This window comes from Eublepharis macularius, chromosome 10 (genome assembly GCF_028583425.1).
Source record: "Eublepharis macularius isolate TG4126 chromosome 10, MPM_Emac_v1.0, whole genome shotgun sequence".
NCBI classification, from domain to species: Eukaryota; Metazoa; Chordata; class Lepidosauria; order Squamata; family Eublepharidae; genus Eublepharis; species Eublepharis macularius.
This window is the reverse complement of record NC_072799.1, coordinates 67,173,169-67,195,643: the sequence shown is the minus strand read 5'-3', so window position 1 is coordinate 67,195,643 and position 22,475 is coordinate 67,173,169. Positions and strand designations below refer to the sequence as shown.

The window sequence follows — 22,475 nt, the reverse complement described above, 5'->3', positions numbered from 1 at the left end:
TATACAAGCTAACTGTAAATATTTCTGTTTATCAGGGAAAGAAAGACTTGGTGCTTCAACCATTTATCTACAAATGTTTCCAGACTTTTTTTTTAGCCTCTGATTTCCTTCTCTCCATCCTTACATGCTGGATCAGCTCTTCAAGTTATATTTTGTACTTCGCTTCCCTTATCTGGTAACTCACCCCATCCCCTTGTCCTTCAACTTCATTCATCTGTTGAATTGTTCCCCTTCCTAAAGGAAAAACCCAGGGTTATGGGTGGGATGTGCTTGGAAGAGGGGTCAAAAGAAATCTAGAGAAGTTAATTGAAGATGCCATAGGGCAACTGGCAACGGAGGAGCAAAAGAGCAAAAAGTAACCAGTCCACAAAGAGGTCAATATACTGCAAATATGTTGGTGGCTCAGAAGAAGATATGGGAGAGAAAAGGCACAGCAAAACCAGAGTGACACAGTAAGAGAGGATTCTTTTTCCTAAATAATCTAATGTTATTCAGGGGGGGGGAGGGGTTCCTCAAAATTCTGTTCAGTTAAGCAACAGAACTCATTTGCAGCTGGCCTCGACATCGTGTTGTTTTTTGAACTGCACAGAGTTGGTGCAGTTCCTTTCTATGACTTCCATGCTTGGACATTAGTTTATGCTGGAACTACACCCACACACAGTCCTCCAAAGGTTGTACTTACATCTGTAGTCTCCTTCTTGTGCTACCTTTGAGAGATCTGAGTCTTTCTGCAATGGGTCCTTCCTACCGTGTGAACATAGTGTCAGGAACCTACAGTATAGTCTCCTCCTTCTCTCCACGCCAAAGGCCAGCTTTCCAAGAAGCTAGGAGAGTGCTGACATGGGGAGGAGCTGTTGCTGGGGTTGCTCCCATGTGATCGACCTGAATCCAGTTCAGGTACCTGAAGAAGTGAGTTTTGACCCTTGAAAGCTTACACTCTGAAAATCTTGTTGGCCTGTAAGGTGTCACTGCACTCAGTTCCTGCTGTTCTACTGTAGATCAACATGGCTACCAGCCTGAGACTGCTTTTGATGTTACCTTCACGCTGAAAGAAAGAGCTGTGCTGCAGAGGTTCCCAGGCCACAAGGTAATGTGAGAAAAAGGCCTCAGATTACCAGTATTATAAAGAAAACTCTTTGAATCCGAGGTAGGATTCTGTTCTGCTTAGGACTCTTCTGTACAGCTGAAGGGCTAGAACCCAGCTTGAATAAGAATAACTAAAGAAGTTTTATAATGTTCCTTTAAGAGTGCGATCCTAAATGGAGTTACACAATCCTAAGCCCAGAGTGTAACACTGTTTAAAATTGCACTTTAAGACTGGTAACATTAAAAAGGGGTGTGTCTTTCCAATGAGATCAACCTGGATCAAAGATCCCCCCTCAAAAAAAATTCTGTCTACACTATTTTTACATACCAAAAGATAATTGTTTTAAGGAAATTCAATATACTTTGTGGCTGCTTCCAGACAGCTGAGTAATGGCCAAAGCATCAACAGCTGGCAAATGATTCTACTAGTTTCTTTCTTCCTTCCTAAACTGGCTGTTCTTTGAAGGAGTCAATCCACATAAAGTCAAAATGTCAAAATAACGTAGTACTGAGCAGGTAATTTGACAAACTGTGATGTTGGCCTTAAGTAATTCAACTGGCTATTACTTCTTAAAACAGTCTGAAGAGATTAGTGATGCAGGCTGATTTCCGTCTAGACAGAACAAGGAGTGTTAAACACATTAGGGAGATACAACTTAGCAGTGACAAGAAAAACCTGTTTCATAATTGTTCAGGTGCCTGAATCCAGAAAGAGGAGCTATTTTTTCTTCTCCTATCCAACCATGTCTGACCCGTTAGCATGTAGCAAATGGCCATCTGAAATTATTTTTGCTGACTGTCAAGGATTAGCAGATGAAGAGATAAAAACAGTCCTCTTTGCTTCCCTGTTCTATTTATTACACCAGTAACATTACAAATGTACTCTGGCAAGAAGATATTCTAAGAAGGAACAGAAACAGATAATCAAATTATTCAAAGTGTAACACTCAACCAAGCGTCTGCATTTCATTGTCTTCATAAATCTTTTCAACACCCGTATTTGAAGGGCGGGATTTGGGAGTTGAGCCAGTTTACCCACTTTATACTCAGAACCTCTTGGTATCTCTGTCCTCATCTTTTCCTCATTTCCACAGCAAACAATAAAATCTCATCACAGTGACTGAGCTATTTGCTTAAAATTGCTAGAGTTATATCATCAGACACATTAGGCCATCTTCTGGCCCATTTTTGGATCACTTCAGCCTGGTCTTCCAGGAAGAGGATCATGCAGCTGGTGAGGCCCACTACATGCTCCCTGGACCGCTGCCCGTCATGGCTGGTAGAAGCCAGTGCCGATGGGTTAGGGGCCCAATTGGAGGTCATTATTAATACATCATTCAGCGCCGAGGTTTTTCCCGAGGCGCTAAAGGAAGCCATTGTAAGGCCTCTTTTGAAAAAACCGTCTTTGGACGCCACTGACCCATCCAGTTACCTCCCTGGTATCGAGCCTCCCATTCTTGGAAAAGGTGATTGAGCGGGCGGTGGGGGATCAGCTACAGTTGTTCCTGGAAGAGACCTCTATCCTGGACCCATACCAGTCTGGGTTCTGTATGGGTCATGGGGCGGAGACAGTGTTGGTTGCCCTCAAGGATGATCTCCGTAGGCACCTGGATGGGGGCGGGTCGGCACTGCTCATCATTAGACCTTTCAGCAGCGTTCAAGACAGTTGACCATGAGTTGTTGGCCCACCGCCTCGCCAATGTGGGGATTCGTGGGATGGCCTTTCAGTGGCTTGTCTCTTTTCTCCACAGTCAGGGACAGAGGGTGGCGCTGGGGGAGAGACTGTCTGCACGCCAACTGTTGGAGTGCGGCATCCCACAGGGGGTGATACTCTCTCCCCTGTTGTTCAATCTTTATATGCGCCCCCTCACCCAGTTGGTGTGGTGTTTCGGACTGCAGATGACACCCAGTTGTATCTGTTGATGGGTGGCCAACCTGACTCTGCCCCTGACACCCTGTTGAGAGCTCTGGAGGCCATGTCTGGGTGGGTAGAACAGAGCAGGCTGAAGTTGAATCCTGCGAAGATGAAGGTCTTGTACTTAGGCCATGGACTGTCGGAGGCAGGGATCCTTCTCCCAAACTTGGGGGGGGGCACCACTTGTACCTGTACAATCAGTTAGGAGTTTGGGCATGATTCTGGATTCCTTCTTGTCTATGGAGGGCCAGATCACAGCTTTGGCTTGGGCAGCCTTTTTCCACCTTCAGCAGGCCCGGCAACTGGCACCCTACCTCTCGGCCCAGGACCTAACAACAGTGATCCATGCAACGGTCACCTCCAGGTTAGACTACTGTAACTCGCTGTATGCAGGCTGCCCTTGGGCTTGATCCAGAAACTTCAACGGGTCTAGAATGCTGCTGTGCGTGTCCTAACTGGAGCTTCGTGTAGGACACACATTACACCTATTTTGCAGCAGCTTCACTGTCTCCCAGTAGAATTCCGGATTCGGTTCAAGGTGTTGGTTTTGACCTATAAAGCCCTAAACGGACTGGGACCAGCATACCTAAGGGACCGTCTATCCCTGTATGTTCCCCAGAGAGCACTTTGTTCAACTAGAAAACATCTACTGGTGGTCCCTGGCCCTAGGGATGCTCAGCTGGCTTCTCCCAGGGCCAGGGCCTTTTTGGTCCTGGCCCCAACCTGGTGGAACTCTCTGTCTGAGGACACTCGGGCCTGCCAGGATCTTGTATCATTTAGATGTTCCGCCAGGCATATGGTGGAGGCTAATTTTAGCCCATCATTGCCGAGCCTTCCACCGGTCTCCCTCTACAAGGGGTATGGAGAGTCCACTCCCGCTGGTTGCCCCAAAAGGGACACAGTATTTTATCTGTTTTCATAATTGATTTTAAGTTGTATTTTAATCAATGTTGTACCTTGCCCTGAGCCCGCTTGCGGGCAGGGTGGGTAAAAACAAACAAAACAAACAAAACAAACAAAACAAACAAAACAAACAAAACAAACAAAACAAACAAAACAAACAAAACAAACAAAACAAACAAACATCTACTGTCAAAACCTCTGCAGACTTATAGAGAAGGCACTTCTGGGCCCAAACACAGTTTTTATTTAAAGGATCCATTTTCACTTTGTCTTCCAGACTGCTGAGAACATATGGAGAAAAACTGGAGAGTATGCTTATTTACTGTACTACTTCTCTCCTCAAACACTGTCTGGCAGTGGCTGATCAGTACTCGGGTTTTGAACCTTTGCTATTCTCTCCTTGTCTTTAGACTAGTTAAATACTCCAGTCTTTCAACTGACAATATCACACCCTCTTACCACCAAAGCCTCACCACAAAGAGCAAGCTGACAATACTGGATGGGACTCCAATCTTGGGATTGGAGAGGAGTGCAATAGGGATAGAGTAAATGCTTCTGGTGTGCTTAGTGTGATCTTGGACCATCGCGATTAATGCCTGTGCTACTAAATTGTTAAAGAAATTGTCCCGCAGTAGGTGGGGGGAGATGAACCATTGCTATGAATTCTGCAGAACTTGCTGCATTCATGCACCTACAGGTCCTTTATCACCAGTGCTACGTTGCTGATTTGCTGCAAACTGAAGATAAGGGACCAGCTGACTCGTACAAGCAGAAAGACAATAAGAAGCATATGAGCAGAGCCTTGTGGCTGGGCTGCCCACTGAACTCGAAGGTGCAGAAGTAGCCTAAGAAAAAGGAACCCACCTTCAAATTCCTACAACAGAATATCTAGAAAACTCAATTACACGATTGCAAGATGGTCTTAAAGAAAATATAATCAGAAAATATTGGGAAAAATAACACTGAACTGGGAACCGTTGTTTATTATGTTTAAGATGGCTCTGCCTACATTTAACATAATGCCTATTTGAGAAGTGGAAATTTAGTATTTAGTGGTCTGGTAGTACCCAAAACAGGCCAACAGAGATTCAGTAATGGAAACTGTGGATGCAAGTCTGTCCTCATTAGCTTACAAGTTGCTCCATTTCAGAGAATGAGAACTTAAAACGTTACCCAGGAGGGGCTCCCCACATTGACCTGGATGGAATTTGCTGTTCCACTAATAAAGGAACTGATGTAAACTGCAGGACAGCAGGATCTGAAGTCTTTAATAAAGAATAGACTGCCTTGGAGGGGGTTTCATATTACCAGTCCATTGCAGAAACATTACACTGTTTAGCTTCAGTACAAACACAAAGGGTGAGTGAACAAAAAGATTGTTCTTTCACATGATGCTTACCAGGTTCAACTGCAGATCGAGGCTCTGCTTATCACATCATCCAAATGGAGAGCAAGGGAGGGAGAAGAAAAGGGGAAAGAACAAAATGTGTCAGAAGCAGTCGTTCTCAAATATTTCAAGAGCGTGTCTTAATGTAGCAGTATTAGACTGCACTCAGACAATACAGTATGCTGGGAGGGTGGCAGGAGGGAAATTGGGGGGTGTAATGTGCAACCTTCCAAAACAGCAATGTCACTTTCAGCTACATAACCAGAAGTGACATCACTGCATTTTTACCAGAGTTTTGGGTGAATCAAAGCATCCCACCATGTGGTGATGTTATTTCCAGCTACGCAGCAGTTGCATTAGGGTTCTCTGCCAGTTTCCTAGAAGTTGCCACCTATTTGAATTCATTGTTGTATGTGAGGTGGTCTGAACCCACAAACCAGTTTGTTGAATACTACCACCACCTGTCAGAGAGATGGCAGCACATGGAAGATATCCTTTCTTTTAGTACAAGGAGAGATGACAAGAAAGAGACAAACTGGGATTTATGCAGAAACCAGGACTGATTTCCACACAGGGGTGCAAAATGTACCTCTCACCACAGCAGCAGCAACAAGTGGGATGGGAATGATCTTCACATACACTGGTACCAACTATCACCCACTGTTTCTGCCCCTGTTCTCGATCACATCTGCACAGATGTGACAGGATTTGAGTGCCTCCTTTCCCCTTGACCTACAGTGTAATGCTACAAAGTTGCTCAGCTGGTAAAGGAAAAAAGCCCTTTAAACAGCGGAAGGAGGGTGGAGACGCAAAGCTTAGCCCTTCTGTTCTGAAGGTGCAGCTGAGTGGCTGTGGGTTTGCAGCCATCCTGCAGTTTTCCCTCTGAGCTGAATCAAAGGAGGTTTATTTATGAAATGGCTAAAAGTGGGGGCAAGCCGCATGAGTTGTGCCCAACTAGGATATGGCATCATCTGGATACTCCCAAAGACTGTGAAGGCTTCACACTGCCCCTGTAGGGGAAAATTCCTGTGTGGAAGCAGGAAAATCTGGTTTCTTACATTTGGTAGACTAACCAGATTTTATTGCAAACTATAGTTTGTCTTAACATTTGAATGTGGCTTCGGATACTAAAATTACAGGCAGGTAAAATCAAGTATAGGGCTGTAAATTTTTTAAAAATGAAATTATCCTGTATAAGAAAACAATACTAAAGGATATATTCTTACAGTTTCTCATGTTGCATAGCTATTTATAACAGGAGGTCTTCTGCCACTTACTTTTTTGAAGAATTCTGAAGTCTGGGGAATCCTGAATTTCAGTGCCTTGCCGAAACCAACTGACTTGCAACGGAGGCGGTCCCTTCACTCTGCACTCCAACACCACTACTTGTCCTTCCGTTGCCGTCGAGTTTTGCAGCTCCTGAAAGTTCAATAAATGGATTTTAATCAGACAGCAAAACCTGCTTATCAGCATTTTATCATGTGTTATTTTGTTTTTCACTCTTGCTTTATTTAATGGCAACATGGCGTATATAGAACAGAAATTAATAAAAATACATAAACTCTTGCAGTACAAGAAACAGAAAATATTCAGTACAGAAAAGGTACTTTTCTTAAAATATCCATATAGAAAAGGAACTCGTATTAATGTTTAATGTGATTTTTATATGATCTATGCACTAAAAATGTTTTTGCTATTATATCCTAAAACCTTCCAATCTCAGAGGAGAATCCAGACCTTTGTAAAAATAGGCACAGCATGACTGGGTTTAGATCCATCTGATCTGTAGAGGTATGAAGTAGGACTTTGGACCTAGAAAAGAGAAAGAGAAATATTTGCAGGACACAGGGGTTTCATTAATAATAACAGATTACATAGAAAGATAGTCTAGCCCGTTTACACACACAATACCAAAACAGCACACACCCTTTTAATGCTAGTACTTTGGCTTAAACTTTCATACATCTCCTATTTTGTAGCTTTTCTGTTTATTGTATTTTGAATTTTTGTAAGCCTTGTAGAAAGCCAAGTCTAAAGTATTAAAATAAGCAAACAACCGCACAAAAGTTGGACAATTTTGCCAGATTCTCAGGGATATTTTTTGCTGATGGCAACCCATTCCTCTGGGACAAGTTGCTTTCCCTTGAAGCAAGGGGGCTCTTCTGTACCAGGGGAAGATGCCTTGACCTGAAAGAACATACTACCATTCATTAGCAGAATAGTCGGAGAGATGCAAGCCATAATTTATTTAAAATATGTATATGCTACATTTCATTCAAATGATTCATAAAGCAATTTATATACATTTAAAAGTGAACACAATTTAAATACACAAAAACCAGACTAAATATACTCAGCTGCTTAACCAAACTTAAATTAAAAAGAAGTGTATAGAATATGATCTTGCACATTAGCATAGGACAGTAAGTTTTATTCAAAAAGTACTGCTATTTAACATACTACTAACACCGTGTTAGATGCTGTACAAATACAAATCCCTTGTAAGGGGTCATGCAAATAATTCAAGAATTGTAAGAGAAAAGTGAATAGCAACAACATGACCAATACACCTTTGTTGTAATCCCAGTAACCCTCAGCTGGGTATTTGCCAATGTGTTTTGGGGTGCCCAGTTGCTTCTCCCCTAAAACATCTCTTCCCCAAAGCAAACAGCCAATTCTGGCTTTCCTCTGCTTCATTGGTATAGGAGGTATAGTGGAGTCTAGGAGCTTTGTGTCTACAGGAAACAGCTCTCTCCAACACAGGAGGATGATTGATATGAGAGCCAGTTTGGTGTACTGGCTAGGAGCAGCAGGACTCTAATCTGGAGAACCAAGTTTGATTCTCCACTTTTCCACCTGAAGCCAGCTGGGTGACCTTAGGAGGTCAATCGCAGGTTCTCGGCGCTCTCTCAGCCCCACTCACCTCACAGGGTGATTGTTGTGGGGATAATAATAGCATTCTTTGTAAACCACTGAGTGGGTGTTAAGTTGTCCTGAGGGGTGGTATATAAATCGAATGTTGTTGTTATGGAACCTCCAATGTTCTGTGTAACCTCTCAACACTTTGTGACTATGGTACAAAGTGTTCCTATGGCAGCCATTTTGCTGTGGCACCCGCTACAAATTCTCAAAAATTTCAAAGTGCTCACAGATTCAACAAGGTTGGAGACCCCTATGTTATAGTGCAATCCTAAGATCATTTTCCTGGGAGTAAGCCCTATTTGAATAGACCTGATTGAGATTCTGAGTAGACCTGCTTAGGATTTCTCTCTTAGTGGTGTGGGAGCTGTTACATCATAACCCCCACCCTCTATTGCTCTGTTAATGTTCCAATCTCAGAGGAGAGATACATTTCCAGGCTATGTAGGAAGAGTCAGGACCTATGAAATGGCCCCTCCTCACAAAGATAAATTCAAGGGTTTCCTTAATTAGTATAAAGGACTAGATAGGTTATGAAGAATGGAAGCAGAATTTATTTTAATAACATCCTAAATAAAGGGTTTGGTTTCCTGGGGAAGGCTTTGTGGAGCAATTCCATCTAGCAAGGAATTCAAGCTGGAACCTTTGCAAGTGATTTTATTTATGTCTACGTCATAAGTTACCAAGAATACAACTAAGTTAAAATGTGACAGCTACATACTTGTTGATTAGGGACAGAGATAGGTTGGATTACTGCTGTAGTGACCCCAGCCTTTGGAGCAGAAGATCCTATTGTTAAAGAAACAGACGTGCTTTTCTTCTGGACCCTGCATAAAGAGAGGAAAAGGTCAAACAATGTTCCTATGAATGCCTCCACCTTATAAGGCCTGTTCTCATTACCAGGGTAACCCATGACATCCACAGAAGTGATCTAGCTTTCAGTCATGTCTTCTTATAGCAAGGTTATTTTGCACATCCACAAACATGTTGCCAATGTGCACAGGGTTTGACTTTTTGGCCCAACACTGCTAACTCATATCAAAGGCAATTTGCTCTGGTATATGAGCTGTTGAATCTCACATGTGGCTTTTGGCTAAGCTTTTCCTATGGCTGACATGAGCTGAATTGGTCATTGATAGTTACATTTCATTTTAGTTTCCCCCCTGCAGAGGGAAGAAGACAGGTTAGCAAATACTCCTGTTAGCAAATAGTCTTACAGTGAAAGAATGCAGCTCGATGGGCAAGACACATACACACCCCCTCCAGCAATGTCCAAGCCACCAATTCTTTCCCACGTTTCTTTGGCCTATTGGAAATGGGTAACTGGTACTCTTTAGGGGCTGGATGTAGCTCCAAGGTGTTTAGTTGCCAATTCATACTACATCATCTTATTTCATTTTATCCTCAGGACAATTTGTAGGGATAAATCGAGAGGCTGTCAGACTGTCATTAAGGAAACTGTCAGCAGTGACTCCCCTACACCCAATTGTCTGGAGCCAGCAGCACAAAGAAAAGACCGTTGTTGGGCAGTGGAAACATAAGGGACTCCATGGGTAACTCTCACATGGCAGCAAAGAGATCTATAAAATGACATCTTAATTCTACTCTCTGTTTTCCAAAATTTTGATGTCTTTCTTTACGAAAAATGTTAGTTGTAGCAAAAAATAAAGATAAAATATCATTACAAAAATAGACTGCCTTCACAGACTGGAATAATTCATTTTCATAAACACAAATCAAAAAACAAAAGCAAAGCACAGATACAGATACATACAAGAAAGGGCACAAACTAGGTTTCCACTAAAAGTTTACACATTTAGTATGAAATGCTAGATTTCAGATATGCAGAATTTCAGGCGCAGTTGACATAATAATGCTTTTCTTTATGCAGAATTAACTGAAAAAGATAACATAATATGGAAAACCTTCTTGACTATGTCTGCAACAAAGATTCAGCCAGTAAAGACTTTCTAATTGACCATCCAAATGAAGACTGAACTAAAATCCACCTCTGTTTCCCTGTGTCCAAGGTTCAATGCAGTATACTGACATGGCCCAATCATTAATTAACACTGGTTTGCCTTTTTCCTATCCAGTGACTGTAGGAAGAAGAGGTGAAGCAGAACAGCTTTGTAATAATCCCTCCAGATTGTCCTAGAAACACAGTGTGCAACTGAGGGTTGTGCTGTGTAAACTTACTGTGGCATGGCTCCAGAGTTTACTTTGAAAATTTCACTGTCCGAATCAGAGGAACTGGTACCTGCATGCAGAGTAAAAACAGCGTAAGCCATCGTGGTCATCGGCTACACTTCAAAACAAAACATTAAGTTAAAGAAAAATAAACTTTTCCATCCCTTTACAATTACATTTGCAGCACAAACATCCTGAGCCAGTTTGGTGTAGTGGTTAAGAGTGCAGGACTCTAATCTGGAGAGCCAGGTTTGATTCCCCACTCCTCCACTTGAAGCCAGCTGGGTGACCTTCGACTAGTCACAGTTCTCTGGAGCTCTCTCCGACTCACCCACCTCACAGAGTGTTTTGTTGTGGGGATAATAATGACATACTTTGTAAACTGCTCTGAGTGGGCATTAAGTTGTCCTGAAGGGCAGTATATAAATCAAATGTTGTTATTATTATTATTAATACCTGTTGGAAGTTTTTCGTGTCATCACCCTAATTTTTAAAAATTGTTTTCAAAGTTATCTAGCCCCACACCTAAATATCATAATTGTATAGATTTCATGACCACCTTTCATCCCCTACTCCAGGTAAGCCACACAGGCAGCAGAGACACAGCTACAACAAACGATTCCACTGCAACTTGTATCCCTGTACAAGTTAGGGTGATTGCTGTAGATCTCTTGTAATCCATACATAATGTGTTTGGCGGCCTCATTAGCTGTCATGCTTTCTTACCTTCAACAAAAACTTCTGCAGATGTAGAATCAGATCCAACAGAGTTTGAGGCCAGACAACAGTAGCGCCCTGTGTCGTCCTCAAAGGCTTCAGTTATAATTAGTTGGTGGAGTCCTCCGTTTTCACAACAGATCTGGATATCAGGAGAATTTTTTAGCTCTTTGCCTTCACAGAACCACCTGTAATTAATAAAAAAGAATGAAAAGAGTTAAAGACAAGAAGCCACTTAAATGAAAAGGATCAATTTACTGAAGACATTGGTGGTAGATATATTTGTGAGAGTCAAATGCATTTTCCCCATATTTTTTTATAATGAAATAGAGGATATTTGTAAGTAACACATCTATTACTTGTTAGTCACTGACTAGTATTAGTGTTTCTTTAGACTCACTGATTTTTCTAAAATTGTGTATTTCTCTGTTCCCCCCCAAATCATTCAGTTGATAGCTTATTCCTGATAGAGATAGGTTTATAGTCAGGTTGTGAGGTTAATGAATATCAGCATCTAATTTACAATATGCTGGGCACCAGGGACAGGACTGGGCTCCTGCAGGTTTACCAACCATCTAGCTTACCTGAGGTTGCCCTGGCTGAGAAAGTCTCAAGTTTGATTATTCTGGAGAACTTCAATATTCATGACAAGATGGCCTCCTTTGATCAAGCTCGTTTAAAGCTGCCATTCTTATGGGGACCAACACATGAGGTGCTCAATCTTTGGATCTACTTTTCTGTACCAAGCAGGTAATCTGGTAAGTGGAGTGAAAATAAGGCCCCATCAGTTTCCTATCTGCTGAAGGCACTATTGGCCTTCTTGTCTCTCTTTTGCCGAAGTGTCAGACCTCAGTTAGGTTCCTTTCTCCCTAAAGACTGATGGATCCAGACAGCTTCCAGAATGCTTAGGCCAGGGGGGCTTTTGTGAACCTTAACAGCCATTCTGCAGATGCCTTAGATATTGTTCTAGCTTTCAGGAGCAATGGGCAGAGTCACTCCCTGATCCTTACTCTCTCCTTCTGAAAGAGCTGTAGCCCTGGGAACTGGTGGAGCTAAGAGGATGGGGTAGGGTATCACTTGAACAACTCTGGTGGAAGATGTGCATAAAACCAGACACAACATGCCATTTGATGGTCCATGGGCCAGAAGTGAAGACATTTTTCTCCACTACCACTGCATGGGCTAAACTTTATCCAGTGCAATTGTATGGAACACTGTGACACCCAGATCTAGCGCCTTTAGCAGGAATGATTTGGAGATTAGCTGTGATGCTTTTGCATAATTCTGTGTTTAAAAAACAACACATATACAGCTATCATGCAGCCCAGGAATTCTAATGCATCTGGAGCAAGAAAGCACCAGCTACCTTGACAGTGCAAAAGCACCAAGCACCACTCCAAGTTAAGATGGCCTATCTTGGAGATCTGGTGGTGGAATGCCTCACTGCTGTTGCACTGTGGCCAGGTGCCGGCAAGGCAATACCACAGAGCCCTGATTTTTATGGATGACTGTATGTAAATTATATCTACTGTGTTTTAAATGATGTAATCCACCTTGAGCCCATTCGTGGGGATGGTGGAATAAAAGTTTAATAAATACAAATACTGCACCACTGGGGCAACTCACTGTGCCAGATGGGGAAAGTGTGGGCTTGGAGGCATGACACAAGTTAGCTCAATAATCTACCCTAGTGTGGGAACGCCCCGCAGAACCAGTGCAAAGTTATGCCAGCAAAACAACAATATAGCTCATAGCCACCCATTGAACTAAAAGACAAAGACCCCCCCCACACACACACACATGTGGTCCTGCCACAGGCCCCAACATAGTTGACTATGGCTGAAACCAATCAAACCTCTCCCAGAGTGGCCAAACCCCAGCCCCACATCCAATCACATCCCCTCCAGCACTACATAACTCTAAGCCAGGTTACCCCATAGCTCATATGATAGGGTACACAGCATAGGATTCTGCCTCTGGGGTCTCTAATATGCACACTGAGAGTGTACAACCCAACAATGCATGCCACTACAGCCAAGACTAGCAGTGTGTGTGTATGGGGACAACCCAAGGCAGCTGCCCCGATCAATATGCTCAACGTTAGTACCTAAGGGTGCTTGTCCTGAGGGGTGAGATCTGAGAAGGGGATTGGGTCCATAACCATCAAAGCAACTGTGTGAAAAATATATCTTTCTTCACATGAGACAATTATTTTTTTCTATAATGATATATGCGCCTTAAAGCATGCAGCACATATGAGAATTACAGCAATGTTATTTTGTATTGAATTTGTTAAAAATGCTTTCTTTCATACATTGCAGTTTATCGACCCAAGAACACCCTGGAATGGTATGTATCCATGTGAGCTATTAACATTTTGCTAAGTTTCAACTATGCTGTTAATCGTAATTCTTTTTAAACAGTAACTTGAATTATGTTGAAAATGGGTTACAAAGGTCTTACTCTGTCACAAGACATGGAAGCTATCAGTCTTCTTAGGTCTGTTATGACTCTACCAGCACATGTTTTTGATTCTTGCCTACAGATACTTGACTGGCACAACTATGTTGCATATTATGCTTTCTATGCCCTCAATGTTTTAAAGATTAATGCTTGCAGGACAGGTCACATGACCACACAGATGCCACTTCTTCTCACACAAGACTTATAACTCATTTTTAGTGCGCAGCCCCTTCCTTTTCCAAACATAGATCTAGCATGGGAGACTCCAAGAAGAACAGCTATGTACTAAATGCTCAAATCCATCCTCTCTTCTTAAACAGAAAGAGAAAATTTGCCTCTTCAATTCATGAAATAAGTATGTTTACCTTTTAGGAAGGGCTGCTCTGAAATGAATAAATATTACAAGTTGGTGTCAGTCTTGAATATACAGCTTGCTAAAATGTTATCCTGATATTTGATGGCTCCAGGGCTTTTTTTCTGGGAAAAGAGGTGGTAGAACTCAATGGTGGAACTTAGGACCTCACAATGACGTCACTTTGGTTCAGCTGGAACAAGGGGGGAGTTTTTTAAAGCTTAAATCACCCTCGGCGAAAATGGTCACATGGCTGGTGGCCCTGCCCCTGATCTCCAGACAGAGGGGAGTTTAGATTGCCCTCTGCACCACTGAGTGGCGCGGAGGGCAACCTAAACTCCCCTCTGTCTGGAGATCAGGGGGCGGGGCCACTGGGAATGTGACCATTTTCAAGAGGTGCCGGAATTCCGTTCCACTGCGTTCCTGCTGAAAAAAAGCCCTGGATGGCTCTGAACCCCTTCCCTCCCCATAGCCAAAAAAAAAAAAGTTAACCTGCAAAGACCACTTGTGGTGGTGTTGGTGCACGTTCAGACTTTCTTCTCACATTGTTTTAAAACAATATTAGATTGCAAAACAGTAAAAAGTCCAGTAGTACCTTTAAAACTAATCAGCTTTATTGAGGCGTAAGCTTTCAAGAACCACAGCTCTATTCATCAGATGCAACTCCAGGTGCTACTGGACTTTTTACTATTTTGCAACTACAGACTAACATGGCTAACTCCTCTGGAATATTAGATTGGTTTTAAAGCACCTTTCACTATTTAAGAAACCATTCTCACCTACCATTTTATTTCCATCTGAAACAGAAAAGTAATCCCAGGTTGTAACCACTTCTGCAACCACTTTTTGTGCCTGGCTAACTGCAGATCATATCACATTGATGTAATTCAGGTGAATTGTTTTATCACTTAAAGACCACAAATCTCATCATTCATCAAGACTATAGACATGACCGACAATACTGTTTATGTAGCTTAAAAACTAAAACTCCGTTCGTCAAGTGTAACCATATGCAACAGACTTCATTGTGTACTGTCAAGAATTGGAGAGGGGGGGGGTCAACAAATAAGGTAAAATTCACAATGCATTTGATAAATGTTGAACTGAGCTTAGATTTTTCAGATAGTAATCTGTAAATTGTGTGAAATAAATAGATTTTTTTGTGTGAGTTTATGGAATGGTTTGCATAGCTGATCAGCACTGGGGAAACCAAATCCCTGCTCTGCCATGAAGGTCGCTGGATTGGGCCAGTCATTCTCTCAGCCTAATCTCACAGAACAATGTGAGCTGCCCTGAGCTCTTTGGAAGAAGGATTGAATTAAAAGGGATGAATTTAATGCCAAATTCTCCTTGGGGTTTTAAGCCAGGGCTCTCGTTTAGTGGGTTGAGAAAGGGCATGTGGGATGAGTATGAGTGCATGGTGGAACAACTGTTCGATCATGCACCCCGAGACCTAATTGCTCAAAGCAGACAACTTCCCGTGGATTGGGCAGTGGTGAACTTGTACTGAGCTTGGCCAAAAAACAACACAGTCATACAACACTACTGTATAACTGTGTTCCTAAACTGACTCCAGATTCCTAAAAAGATGAAAAACAATGGATTGTTGGATTTCAGAAAGAAATTGGGTAAAGGATTAAGGTTCATTTAGGAATCTGACCTTCCTTTGCATGTATAATTATTTTTGCTGGGCAATGAGTTCCAGTTCAAGAATAGCAATTTCTGTTTATGGCCAGTTCCTGACTGGTAAAGATTATAATATTAGATATACTTTAAATGTGGTATATAAAAATCCCAAGTGATGTCAGTCAAAGGGTGCTTGTATCTAATCAAAGCTCACCTTGGGCCAGCCTTCATATGCAAGTACTCCAAACAGGAACACCAAAAAAATGAGCTAATGCGGCATTCTCTCTAAAATAAAAGTACATTTTTGGCTTCCTCATATAAGGTTGACAATAGTACTGTTACGGAGGACAGCCACTAATTCCTCTTTTTCCTCTTTTAAGAGATTTCTCTACAATGTATTCTGCAATTTCAATCCTTGTAGATGTTTTAGGTTATACAACACAGGGTGGTGCTCTAGCAGGAGGACAGGAAGGTTTGGGAAGAAACTGCCTCTGAGCAGCTACAGAGTGAAAATAGGACATTTTGCAGAACCTTCCTTCCTGTACCTCCTCTGCTCAAATTTCTCTTTGATCAAAAAGGAATCGACTAGAAACTGACTCCAGATTCCTAAAAAGATGAAAAGCAATGGATTGTTGGATTTCAGAAAGAAATTGGGTAAAGAGGAATTAAGAAAATTTCTCTTAAGAACCCCAGTTTACACAATCAAGATATGGGCCTCAGCAAAAATATACGAAATAACGTTTATTTTTATTTAAAATGGACTCCAGAGTAGAACAGTGCCTTCTCTAATCAACATACAACAGCATTATGCAGGCAAAACAACTCCCATTCATGCTAATGAAAACTATGTATACAATACCCTATGCAGAAGAATAAACCCGACATCCCTTAAGGCTAGGAAATGTTGATGATGGAACGAAAACATTCTATCATTCCTTTCTTGTAATTAAGATCCATTAAGTTCCTATTGTGTGCATTATAGCGCCCAGAGAAAACAGATCACCATGGAAAAAATATACTGTTGTTTACCCAGCAGCCCCATTTGGCCTCATTTTCCAAAGAGGAAGCCTGCAAACAAAAAGTATCTTGCAAGTTCAGTGGCCAGTATTTTTGTTCTCTTAAATAGTGTTGCCAACTCTGGCTTGGGAAATTCCAAACTTCATGGCTAAAATTAGTTGATGATAGGCTTCAGAGAATGGGCTTTACCTTTGAGTAATTCAACCAGATAGAATATTCCACAGCACGTAAACTGATTAAATCTAGTGTTCTACATTTCAATAAATGGAGTACTGGTTGTAGAGCTAGAAAGCTATGTTCCCTATACTATTTGAGCCTTCCAATCCCAAAGACTTTACCTGCCTACTACAAGTTCTTAACGATTCCCAAATACAGAATATATCTCTAAGGCACCCTGACCTGGATGGCCCAGGTGAGCCTGATATTGTCAGATCTTAGAGTCTGAGCAGGGTCGGCCCTAGTTAGTAGTTGGATGGGAGACCTCCAACAAAGATCGGGGATGCAGAGGCAGGCAATGGCAAACCATGTCTGTAAGTCTTTTGCCATGAAAACCCCTCCAGGGATCGCCATAAGTCAGCTATGACTTGAGGTCACTCTCCATACATTCTCTAAGGCAAGACTAAATGTCCTGCCATTAGGGGAATTAGCAGGTCGGTTTCTAGAAGGGCCTTTCTCTGAGTGGCTTTGTGATTGTAAATCTGTGAATGTAGACACCATCTGGCATTTTTTAATTGATTGCAGCAAATATAACTTGGTCCGTAACAAATGGATTACAATTTATATTAAAAATAGTGTCGTGTTGCAAAACAAGAGGTTGTGGCTAATCTACAAGCAGATACTGATCCAAACGTGAGTCTTGCAGTTGCAAATTTTTTGTCTATGGCATGTAATGGCATTATTTCTGAATGTAAAATTTTTGTATTCTTGGGTTTTCACACTGTCTGTATTAATTAAGTAATAACTGGGGAAGGCCACCCCATAACAAAAAGTATGCCAAGAAAACGTCGTGTTGCGACGTTCCCCCCATGGGTCAGTAATGACTTAGAGCTTGCACAGGAGCTTGCACCTTTACCTTTTAAAATATTAATTAATATATAGTAATATATTACTGTATTCTTTTCCTGTTTGCTTATGATCCGTTGGTCTACATATGTTAATAAAAAAACTGGAACTTATACATCCTGAGCAAGCAGGGTTTAGGAAAGGGGTGGCACTATTGATCACTGCTTGACTCTGACCTGATCTTATAGAACAGCACAGTTTATTCTGGCAGCTAAGAAAATCAGGGCTCGAGCTGCACATAATGGCCGAGACTCTTTCACCTATGTATAATTAAGGTGCTCGTGCATTTTAAGTAATTTGTATATGTTGTGAACATCATAGTTTTATTGTTTATATTTTGCTTGTGTTTTACTTAGTTTTATTTGCTTGATTGTAATGGCCTTTGGCCACATACAATAAATATTCTATGTCTTTGTCTACTGACCAAAGTAACTCAAGGTGGCTTACAAAAAAAAATCATCCACATGTAATGTTGTAAGCCACTTTAGATCCCCATGAGGAAGAAAAGTGGGGTATAAGTAACCTAAAGTAAATAAATAGACAAGTATAAAATGACAATCAGGAAAAAACCCCACCACAGAACTTGTCCCCTGGGAATCCTTACTTATAAACTAGCTGCCAAATACCTGCCTGAAAAGAACAGCTTTACAACTGCTGCAGAAACCAGACACCTGTAGGAGCCCCCCCGGCCCCTCCCTTAGGAGGGCATTCTACAGTGCTGGAGCTGCTACTGAAAAAGAGCGGGCCCACACTGTGGCTGACTGGCCAGCTTTCAGGATACTGGAAAAGAACTTAGAACTTAAATCCAGATGTTAAGCCTGTCATGTATCTTTTTATTATTTCAGTATTACTGGATCTCTCTGGGGGAGAAATCCCATTCTTCCAATAGTTTTATTTCAGGGTTTTAACATCCTGTCATTTGTCCCCCACCCCCATCAATCTTGTTTTCTGCTTTTCCTTCCGATAGCAATTCCCATCATGACTAGGTTTTAATTCCACATTATGCCTTGTTAGACGATAAAAACAATGAATGATTAGTACTGACAAAAGGATAACCATTGTGCTGTTGGCTGCAGACCTGGCTCTTCAAAATGATTAATGAGGGTGAGAGGGTCACACCTTTCACTGCTTTTCTTTTCTTTTTTACAGTCTGAAGACTCAAGGAAAGAGGTTGTTGGCTTCACTCCAGGCCACAGTTAAATGTGCTTATGCCCAATAACATTCATGCATAATTTTGTGCGAGATTTGCAGCCTTTATCAGAGCTATTCAAAGTTTCTCTTCATAATCATGAGGGCTTGGAGAAACTTGTTTTCTCATGTAAGTGAAATCTTATAACCTGTGCCAGCACATAGGAGATGCTACTATATTAAATCATAATTCCCACTTTTCTTGTACAGTGTTTTTTTCTCCCTAATGCACTAGTTACCTATGAGGAAAGATTTTTTTATATATAAAATAGCATTTAACCATTTGAACTGTCCCTCCTCCTCTTGGTGATAGAGAGTGCCCTCAAGTCATACCTGATATATGGTGACCCCTGATAGGGTTTTCATGGCAAGAGACTAACAGAGGTGGTTTGCCATTGCCCGTCTCTGCAGCCCCGGTCTTTGCTGGAGGTCTCCCATCCAATTACTAAAGAAGGCGGACCCAGCTCAGCTTCTGAGATCTGACTAGATCAGGCTCACCTGGGCTATCCAAGTCAGGTCCTTCCCCTCCTAAAGTGGTACAAATAATGAAGTTGAGTTTCCCACGTGTGAGGAAATCACAGGGGAAATGCAATGGATAAGCCTCACTCTGGGAGATTTAGGACAATAGTAGGGCTGCCATCCCCCCGCCTGAGGCGGGGGATCCCCTGATCCCACCCTTCCCACCCTGCTCCCACCTACCCACCTGGGGGGGGCTGCTCCCTGAGGCGCCCCCTCCCCGGGTGGCACAGTGCGCCCCTGGGTGGGGAGCGCGCTCCTGCACCGTGAGAGCAGGCGGCAGTGGTGGTGAAAGCAGGCCACTCTCGATGCTACTGCCACTGCCAGCGTCACCACGCTTACACCACCACCGCTTGCTCTTGTGGTGCAGAAGCCGCAGTGCTGGCAAAAGCGGCTTGCAACGGCGAGAGCAAGGGGCGGCGGCGGCAGCGAGAGTGGCTCGCAGTTGCCAGCGGCTCCTGCTGCCGCTTGCTCTCGCCGCTGCAGGCTGCTTAATCCATTCAGATCAATGGACTGTCTAACTCTGCATACAACTGCAGTGTTGGAATCTTAGTTTTACTCTGAATTATTAGCTAGAGAGAAAAGAGCAGCAACTGTTAGCAATTTGAACAGATAAAAAAGTCAGTCCTTCATACAATTTGTCTCTTTATTTCCCGCTTCTGGTTTCATGCTGACCTCTACCAGCTCTTCAGTCTTAGAAAGGAATATATAAAAAAATGTGTGTGTGACTCTGTGTGTGTGTGTGTGTGCAAGTTTAATTACTTAGCTGAGATTTTAAAAATTGAAAAAATTATAATAACGCCAACAGCCACTGACTGGCTAAAAGTTAGGGCCTTAAGAAAAACGGTTCAGGTTTTTCTCTCACACATAATCCTACTGCAACCTGTGTTTAGTAAAGGTCACCAAGGAATAATGAAAGTTTCCTTTCTACAGACTTTAAAAAGATAATTTAAAGTGGCAGTTGTACTGAAATCAAAAGACATACACGGAGAGGATAATTATAGTTCTTTCCGCTGTGAAATGTGTAGAGAGATAACTTGTAAATTAAAAGGAAATTTTATCCTAAATAGCATTAAATATATCTATTGGGAGAAAATTAAAGACTGCTGTTCTTTGAAATGTAATCCCCCCCCCCATAATACCTAAAGTGCTATTATATCATTTCATTCAAGTGTACTCACCACTATCTGACATTTCTAAACTATTCATGATTAATTTTTTCACTAGGAATTGTTTTCTATGACTTTGTTGACCTAACTTTTTGGATCTAACGAAATCTTGCTATTTCAAAAATATTAGATCACGTTTCATGGATACATGGCCCACGTTTCTTAAGGACACTGCAAAACTCAGCAGCAGAGCAGAATCTCTAATAAAAAGTATCCCCTTTCATGCTTGATGTCTCTCATAAAAAATATAATGGCAAATACATTCTCTTGGCATCCATATATGGAGATCTTTCAAATGTAAACCAAGGTTTTAAAAGCAAAAGCTAAACATGTAGGAAGATGTGCAGCTTCTATATCAACATCTAATAAAAAACCATGAGAATAGTTTTTGGACCCACTGCTGTTATTTTTCATCACACATATGTGCAGTTAGCATTTTTTTTTCTGGCACTGATCAATGGGAAATTATTGCTGGCTGGTCAGGTCACAGTCTTAAAGGGTAATTCACTCCAAAATAAAATAAACTCCAAGACACAGATCAATTCCAGCGCTGCCTTTTTAAATGCTGACTCTATTATGATCCTGAAAAACCCAGGATTTTTTTTCTACATAAAAAAGTGTTCAGCTGTCATAGTCACCAATGTAAGCTAAAATTACTATCTCAGTGTAGCCTTTACAAAATAACTGCTCATGAACCAGCTAATATTAGTCATGACTTAATTGTAGCTCTGAGACTGCAGGCTTAAGATATTCTGGGGAACAAGACACAATTAACTCAATAGAGTAAACATACTTAGGATCTTGCTCCAAGTTGCTGTGCAACTTAAATTACTCATGACTAACTTAGTCCATTGATAATTACAGCTTGATCCTACACATCATTGTTTAGAAATAATAGTAACTTTGTTCAAGGAGTGTGTTTTGCACTGCTTCTTAGTCACAGCTAAGCTTAGTTGGGTCAGAGCCATTATATAAGGCACCAAAATGAATTACTTTTGAAAAGGGAATTGTTACTCTGCGGAACCAGTTTACAAAGTCATGGCCTTTTTACTGAAAAGAGTTTGTGCAAGTTATTCCTCATCCCCCAGTTGTGAAAAAAACGCACACAAAATATACACCCACTTTTGTTTAGTTTTCCTCTCCAACTGGTAAAAGTGCAATGAGCCTCGTGGGTACATTTATAAAGAAAAGCTGGAAGATAAACAAAGAACTATCTCCTTGTGAAAACTGATCAGTGTCTAAAAGGTTAGATAACACACTCTAAATAATGCAGTTTTAACAGTCAGTATGTAGAACAGGAGGCAGCTGTTACTCATTTTGCAAGAGCAGAAGACAGCATCCCCTGTGGAAGAACAAGGTGAGAGAAGATTCTTTCCTCCAATGTGTTTAAGAGACACTTGGATTTCATAAAGTACAAATGACTTCCAAACAACAGCAGACACCAAATTTAGTAATGGACCATTATTCAATATAGATGTTCTCTTCAGAGATGCTTACATGTGAATTATAAGGTCGGGACTCTGGAATCTCATCAAGGTCAACTCACCTCTTCCCCCCCACCCCGCCGCCCACATTGCAGTTCACATATTTCCTTCTGAAGAGCAACATGTGTCTATGGATCAGATGGAAGAATAGGAAATCCAGTATACAGCAATATCTCCAGTTGTAGTTTTTGTTTGTTTGTTAATACACATAGAACTATAATAGATTATGATGCGGCCTACGGGCAGTGAATAATGATGATTCTGATGGTCAGAAATGGCTCCTTGTGATGGTATTCTTTATTGAGTAAGTTAGTGAGAGGTTAAGAAAGTGTTCCTCTACCACTGTGGCCCCAGTCCAGTAAGCCCACTCCCATAGATGCTAGTTTATAATATTAAAGAAAACATTAGGAGATCAGATTTTATGTCCTATGTTTTTATCCTACGGTTCCTTCAAGAAGCTCAGGATGAGATACACTGGTCT

General features: G+C 41.7%; 1 protein-coding gene across 3 annotated transcripts in view; it reads right to left on the bottom strand.

Annotated features, from left to right (window-relative positions):
• Positions 1–22,475, bottom strand: part of PALLD (palladin, cytoskeletal associated protein) — a 275,578-nt gene that overhangs the window by 148,300 nt on the left and 104,803 nt on the right. For all 3 annotated transcript variants that reach the window (XM_054989776.1, XM_054989777.1, XM_054989778.1), the window contains 6 exons: positions 11,127–11,305; positions 10,410–10,470; positions 8,932–9,037; positions 7,029–7,103; positions 6,569–6,710; positions 5,304–5,327 (listed from right to left, as the gene is read on the bottom strand). In XM_054989776.1, the coding sequence (XP_054845751.1) occupies positions 5,304–5,327; positions 6,569–6,710; positions 7,029–7,103; positions 8,932–9,037; positions 10,410–10,470; positions 11,127–11,305 (587 nt within the window). The remainder of the gene's footprint in view (positions 1–5,303; positions 5,328–6,568; positions 6,711–7,028; positions 7,104–8,931; positions 9,038–10,409; positions 10,471–11,126; positions 11,306–22,475) is intronic.